At 38.6% G+C, this 7,633-nt stretch overlaps 1 protein-coding gene across 1 annotated transcript; it reads left to right on the top strand.

The window, feature by feature from the left end:
- Nucleotides 1-1,766: 1,766 nt before the first annotated feature.
- On the top strand, nucleotides 1,767-6,466 carry LOC107587642 (growth/differentiation factor 5-like). The gene is made up of 2 exons (XM_016275490.1): nucleotides 1,767-2,403; nucleotides 5,604-6,466. The coding sequence occupies exons 1-2, from the start codon at nucleotides 1,767-1,769 to the stop codon at nucleotides 6,464-6,466; spliced, it is 1,500 nt and encodes a 499-aa protein (XP_016130976.1).
- The last annotated feature ends 1,167 nt before the right edge of the window (nucleotides 6,467-7,633 follow it).

The following is a 7,633-nucleotide window of genomic DNA, read 5'->3' as shown; positions in this document are numbered from 1 at the left end:
GCCAGGTTTCCTCCGTCCTTCTGAAAACATCCTGAGAGACGAACATCTCGGACAGTTGAAATGTGCTGCGTTCACCCCTGGATGAGCAGGTTTATGTGTGTGTCCTGAGCTTCACCTGCGCAGTCCTCTCTGTGTGTCTACGGAGGTGGATATTTTGAATGTTCGGGAAGGATTGGAATGGTGTGTGTGGGTGGTGTTACCAATCGTCCATATATTTGACTTGAGGAAATAAACTGATTCTCCACAGGCTTTAAAAACGAATGTATGGTCGAGCTTGAGTAGAAACAGAGTGCAGTGCCAGTTTCTACATCCCAGAAACCTAAATCATGTCATGTGACCTCTGACCTTACACCAGTGTGATGATATTTAAATGATGTGGCAATTGAATTTTAAATCCATTCACTTCGTTTGATCTTTTAGTTTTCAATAAAAAATGCTTTTTGAAAACTACACTACACTACTACACAGCTCTCTGGGATACTTGATTCTGATTGGTCGATAGATGCTTTCTGCTAAAAATATAATAATAATAATAATTAATTGAATTGATCTAATATATTTATTCTTTTATTTATTTATTATTGAACTCTACCTATACTTATTTTATTTCTTGATAAAATTTTTCATTACTTGAAATAAATACACAAAATTACAGACAATATCATATTAAATAATGTCATATTTAATATTATAATTACATTTGCAATGTGACATATATGTTAGTACATTTATGATCTTTATTATTATTTTAGATTTTCTGGTTATACAGTTCATTGTAAAAAGTGAAAACATGCACTTTTCTGACCCTTAAAATGATTTTCAGTTATGTAACCTAGTGTAATACAGCTAATTTCTTCTAATTTCTAATTTCTTCGATTTTAACACCCCCCACCCCCCACCCCCCAGTTCATTTGGTTAAATAAATTGACCTTTTTATTTCTTAAGAGTGCATTAGTAAAAATCATATTTGCATAGCATTTGCGACGCTACAACTAAAGTAATAAGTACTATTACAGAATTTCCATTTCAAAGTTTCATGTCCAATTCAATGTGTGATTGGCTGTTTCTTTATCGATTGTGAAATTTTCTATCAATTTCTGGGTGAAAATATCTTCACCATCTTTATTTCCGTGAAGACTGCATATCAAATCGTGATTGCATATCTGATCTGACCCATGGCTCATAAACTGAGGACCCTTAGCTATGCTTTATTCTGGTGACCTAATGCAAAGCTTTTGGTTTTATGTATTTAGTGACTCATGCTTTAAGAAGAAATATTGCAGTTGAATAAATCTGGACAGCATGACATCAGAGAGTAATTAAGCTAGTTTGCGTTGGAATTCCAGCGCTCAGGTTTGCGCACAACTTAAGCACCTGCAGGTTTGTGTGTGTGTGTGCGCGCGCGTGCTGTTTTCACTGGACCATGTTCAAACTCGGAGAAAGAAAGAGAGAGTGAGCGAGAGAGAGAGCGCATTACGCCATCCTTCCCTCTTGGAAAAGTGGGATTTTAAACAAGTCTCTTACAAGACATCAAGCAGAACCGCTGGACTTCACCGAGAGACACTGCGCTTTTGCACCTACTCCTGGATCTCCACTCCGACAGAGAGCTGGATCACTATGGTTCTGAAGAGAGGGGCTCATGGCAATGATTTGCGCAGAATAATCGATCAGACATTTCCAAAGCTTCATTTTTACCTCTCCAAACCCGTTCATGGTAGAGCCGTTGGTCATTTCTCCATCACCGAAACTCAGAGGAAGATCAGAGGATGAAAGTTCTGACTAGTCTCCCTTTTTTATTGGGCTTCTGGACTCTGTTATACCTGGACTTCATCCCGCAGGCGCACTCCATCGCCGGAGTGGCCGGTCACAGGGGCGCCGGAGCGGCCAAATCCAATCCACAGTTACCGGTGGTGCGCAACGGAACCTCGCTAGTTAAGACCTCAGACAACGCGAAGATCTCTCGCATCCGGGCTGGTACACCTCTGATAAAGGCTGAGACTAACCCGGCTCGCGCCGCGGTTCCTGTGAGTTTAGGGCGCAGGGAGGCCGCGCGCTCTTTGGTACCCAAGGATGCGGCGAGGGTCGCATCCTCTTCCAGCATCCAGCACCAAGCGGGACACAATAAGGGAGTTTCTGCGCAGAAATCAGCCGCGCTGGCTGCGATTAGGGCTGGTCAAACCAATGCTGGCGTGATGAAAAGCATCGCACCGGCACCTGTGCATCTGAGAGTGAAAGACGCGGAAAAGCTGGAGAACAGTGAGGAGCCCAAACACCCTTTAGTGACGCCCCATGACTACATGCTGTCCTTGTACTGGTCACTGACCAGCGGAGAGGTCAATACTAGCGTCCTGCACGAGGCTGGGATGGCCAATACTATCACCAGCTTTGTAGATAGAGGACAAGGTATGGTGTGCCTGCTTATTCTGGTTTGCATGGGAGAGAAATGTTGTACGCACAACCGGGGCAAGTTGTCACATTGGTAAATTGTCAGAAGGGCTGTATTTCAGTAACTGAGATTTTGAATCAAAAGTCTGAATAAAATGTTTTTTATTTTGTTTGTTTTTTGTTTTTGATTTTTGATTTTCATATTTTTGATATAGTTGTTTGTTAAATGGATGAACAATAAAATCACAATGGTTTGTTTTATGTTTTTGAATGTAACATTTTTATTAATTAGTTTATTTTCCTGTACGTTTTGCTGTTTTCATGAATTATCTTGTATACTAATTTAACTATTTAAAATGAGCTGAAAAGGCCATAATTAGCATTTTCCAAAAAAAGACAACTTACCACATACTGTATATTGTGACAACATGCCCCACTGGGGTCAATGTACTATATCTTTTTTTCCCGTGGACTATGATGGTGAATATATATTTGAACAATTTAACATAAAATTTCTGTGTGTGTGTGTGTGTGTGTGCACACACACACACACACACACACACAGAGAGAGAGAGAGAGAGAGAGAGAGAAATTAGATTATTTTTCAATAAACCACCCACTGAAATATTCATTTGTGACAACTAGCCCCATTATCAGTTTCCCTAATCCCTATCATTGGTTAGTTAGTATATAGATTTTAGGTGAAAATAGATTTTATAAGACAAAGTGTATATTTTTAGCTGTTGTAACTGGTCACCACTATCTTTACTCATGTTTTAGATTTTTGCAGGTCCAGTTAATAGTCTTTATGAGAATAAATATCCCATAGAGTTTAAATTCCATATAGTTTCTCAAATAATATAAGCTCATAAAAAAGTGCGGGTTTGATAATGGAATAAAAAACGTAGAAAATGTTTTCTTGCCTTTCTAACGGCAGGATACTGCTGTCACTGCTTGAAATGTCACGTCAACTATCCATTTGAAGTCTACTGCATTTACACTAAATTGTCCTTTTCTGTTTATACAAAAGAAAAGTTGGTGGATATATATATTTAAAACATCTTATTTCTGCTTAGTATTGCTTATACACTAAATCGACACAGTCATTTTTTATTTTTTTATCTGGGTCTCTGACCCAAACCAACTGTGTCAATATGCATCTGGCATAAGACTTTTGATGGACCTCTGCTTAAAGTAAATAAACTCCTGGGCCGGTTACAAGTAGGTGGCCTCAATATGTTTTTATTTTTTCAAAGTAAATCTGTTTAAAACGGCATTTAAATGGTCCTGCTTTATGTAGCTCCAAGGTTGACTCCTCAGAAGCTTTAAATGGTTTTAGTTTATGCCGTGTGAAATGTCCTTTGCAGATTTATAGTTACCACATCCTCTGTAGACAGAAAGAAATGCATGCATTTTTCCTTCACCTAAAGGAAAAGTTTCCCTACAAATGATCATTTGCTCATGCAAGTTGCTTCAAATCTGTATGACCTCTTCTGTGGAGCACAAAAGTAGATGTTAGATCTTCATTCACTTCCATGCATGAAAAAGAGCAGACTGGAACATTCTGCTAAATATCTCCCTTTGGAGATCATACACGTCATACAGGTTTGGATCAACATGAAGGTGCGTAAAAGGAGACAGAATTTCCATTTTTGGAATTACTATTTCTTTTAAGTACTATTTTTTAAGTTTAAAAGTCCACCGCACATCATGTCCTTCTACATCCATTGAGTGTAATTTACATCTCCACACACACACACACACACACACACACACACACACACACACACACACACACACACACACACACACACACACACACACACACACACACACACACACACACACACACACACACACACACACAGCACTAATCAGTTGCACTCTCTCTGCCCCTCTCCATGCGCTTCAGATGGTCTTTTCAGCCTATGTTAGTGAAAGCCATATGTCATGGTGGTAGGCCCACTGGTAAATAGCTGCAGGTTGATAATAATGCTGTGTTTACAGTATGTTGTGGTCTCCAGGCCGAGGCCGTCTGGTTTTAATAGTCTTTTGAAAGCAAACTGTTCTTGGATAAAATTAAACCTTTGATTTTTATAATGCACTGCCTTCATATTGCATTGCATTTAGAAAGTGCCCTCTTTTAGACACACACACAATCACGATGTGTGAGCTTTGATTGTGGAAAATATCCACTGTGTTGCTGTTAGAAAAGATCAAAGTGACTGATTATTTTACTCTTTTAAAAATAAACATCTTCCCTTACAAAAAGTACAGTGATGGTATCAGATGGAAATACCATTTTACTGAATGACTGCCATATTCATGTAATATGGTATTTACTGCACATGATACCATTGTATTATGATGGTAAATGTATGAAAAACATTGGGTTTTGGTCAGGCATTATGTTAATACCATGCTATTTCCATGGTAAAGTCCAAAAAACATAGTATAATCATAATACCATGTGCACAAAAACATGGTATTACTATAGTAAATCATGGTATTATCATGATAATTGTTAAAACAATTGTATTGTGAACAAAATAAGCATGGTAATACAATTGTACCATGATAATTGTCCAACACACCAAAGTGTTACCATGACATCATGTCCAAAAACATGGTATTTTCATGGGTTATGTTAAAAACATGATGTTGTGTCCAAAAAACAAGATAAAACCATTGGGCATGTTCAAAAAAAAAAAAGCATTGAAAACCATTGTAACACCATGGTAAATCATATTATTCTTATGGTAAATGTTAAAACCATGATATTGCATTAAAAAAAAACATAGTAACACCATTATACATCCAAAAAAAACACATGGTAACACTATTGTGGATAATGTCCAAAAAACATGGTATTACCATGGTACATGAAAAACCAGTACTGAATTATCATTATATTATGTGCAAAAACCAGGGTATTACTATGGTAAAAAAAACAAAAAACATGGACGTACCATAGTTTAATACATAGGTAATACCATTGCAGATGTACAAAACTGTTCAACATTACCATAATACTCTGTACAAGAACATGGTATTAACATGGTAACATCCAAAAACCATGGGATTATTATAAAAATGGTACATGAAAAGATAATTGTACTACATTTTTGTGTTGTGCTTGATAAAAACAAGTTTTAAAATGAAACAAATGAAGAAATGCAAGGACTGTTTTTATTGATCTTTGACTTTAACTTTTGCAGATGACCGTGCGCCCCTCCTGAGGCGTCAACGGTACCTCCTCAATATCAGCTCATTGGAGAAGGAGGGTCTGTTAGGTGCAGAGCTGCGCATCCTCCGAAAGAAGCACATGGATTTTCGTAAGGCCACGTTTACTGAGGGCATGGCAGCTTTGAGACTGTACACCTGTGCCTCAGGTAAGCACAGACCCGTCCTGCTGCAGACTCGACCTATCGACCCTCGTAGCGCCCCGTACTGGGAAGTCTTTGACATCTGGAAACTGTTCAAGAACTTTAGAAACACTCGTCAGCTTTGCTTTGAGCTGGACGCTGTCGATCAAGGCCAACTGCTTGATTTGCGATTATTTGGCCTGGGTCGGACAGGAAGGCAAACCCAGGAAAAAGCCTTCTTTGTGGTGTTTGGGCGTACGAAAAAGCAAGGGCTCTTTTACAACGAGATCAAAGCCCGTTCAGGTCACGACAACAAGACCGTTTACGAGTACCTCTTTACCCAGCGGCGGATGCGTCGGGCACCGCTGCCACGTGGGAAAAAACCACCCAAGAACCCCAAACAGAGGTGCAACCGCAAGCAGTTGCACGTCAACTTCAAGGAAATGGGCTGGGACGACTGGATCATCGCTCCTCTGGAGTACGAGGCCTTCCACTGCGACGGCGTCTGCGACTTTCCCATCCGCTCGCATTTGGAGCCTACCAATCACGCCATCATCCAGACTCTCATGAACTCCATGGATCCCAGATCCACACCACCGACCTGCTGCGTCCCGACCAAACTCAGCCCCATCAGTATTTTGTACATTGACTCAGCCAATAATGTGGTGTACAAGCAGTACGAGGACATGGTGGTGGAGAGCTGTGGTTGCAGGTAGTGAGATATTTTGAAGACTTTCAAAAAGGAACCCGGAATGGAAACTTTTGGGGTCTTTGACTTCCAGACTTTCGTTGTGAAGAGTTGTTTGGCCAAAATCAAGAGTATGATTTCCTTATTGTTGATCAATTTGCTATAACCTTATACACTTGCATTCAGAATGGAACAGGGTTGTGCACCATTCAGAATTTAACTGAGAATATCTTTTGAATTCCAATTTAATTATTGCATTTGAATTGAAGTAGCACACAGAATTGCAATTTGAACGTCAATGTAAGGAAGTAGAATTCAAATGAACCAAAATTCAAACGAAAATTCAAAAACCTGCCATTTAAAAAAAGAACGGTTGTTAACGCAAACTTTGGTTAATGAATTTAGATTTTGTTTTAAAGTTTTGAAAAAGTTTTAAAAGCGGTGGGTGGGGGTTCGGGGTTCATCTCAGTTCATTCTTAGCAAAAATATTTTTTTCGTTCAGGTTCCAGAGTGAAATAAGAACGGAACAGCTTTATAAAGAATTCTAATAATCTTTGCTAATATTCTTGAATCTTCAAACTGCTAACACTTTGCACTTTGCAGTTTCTAATTATGCCTTTACTGTATGACCAAGAGGGTGCAAGAGGGGTGTGGTTTGCAGAACTTCGCACACTGGATGAGAAACGGCATTATAATGCATTATAATTGTACCAAATCCTTGTTAATGTACTATATAAAGTCCGTAAGATTGTACTTCTTACATCCTAGTCTGTATTTTTTATTTTTTTTAGCAGCAAATTAAAGTAGGCGATTATTTTAGTATTTAGTATTCTTATGCTTGGCTTCCCAGATAGCAACAGAGTCTGGGCCAAATCTGGCTTACATTCTTATGTACGATTGATTCTGACAATTAAAACAAAAATTTGGCTCGTGTATTTATGATATCAATTACTACTTTCTTTGTTCAGAAATGGAAGTAACTTAAAATGTTATTTGTGTTTTGTATCTTAAGTAGCTATAGCTACAGCAAAACTACAGCACTTCCAGTAGGCTATTTTCCGGAGCTGTCAACACTGGAAACTCTGACGGCATGCAATCAGTTGACAAACACTCTATTCATATATAAAAACTAGGCCATACGTTATTAAATTGTATATATAAAATTACTTTATTTACAAGTTTCGTGTTTGTGTTT

Source organism: Sinocyclocheilus grahami, unplaced genomic scaffold (genome assembly GCF_001515645.1).
Source record: "Sinocyclocheilus grahami isolate Dianchi unplaced genomic scaffold, SAMN03320097.WGS_v1.1 scaffold94.1, whole genome shotgun sequence".
Taxonomy (NCBI): Eukaryota; Metazoa; Chordata; class Actinopteri; order Cypriniformes; family Cyprinidae; genus Sinocyclocheilus; species Sinocyclocheilus grahami.
This window is presented reverse-complemented; position numbering and strand designations above follow the sequence as displayed.

Coding starts and splice junctions, on each gene's coding strand:
- LOC107587642 (XM_016275490.1), top strand. CDS start 1,767: ATGAAAGTTCTGACTAGTCTCCCTTTTTTATTGGGCTTCTGGACTCTG. Junction 2,404..5,603: donor CTTTGTAGATAGAGGACAAG/GTATGGTGTGCC, acceptor TAACTTTTGCAG/ATGACCGTGCGCCCCTCCTG.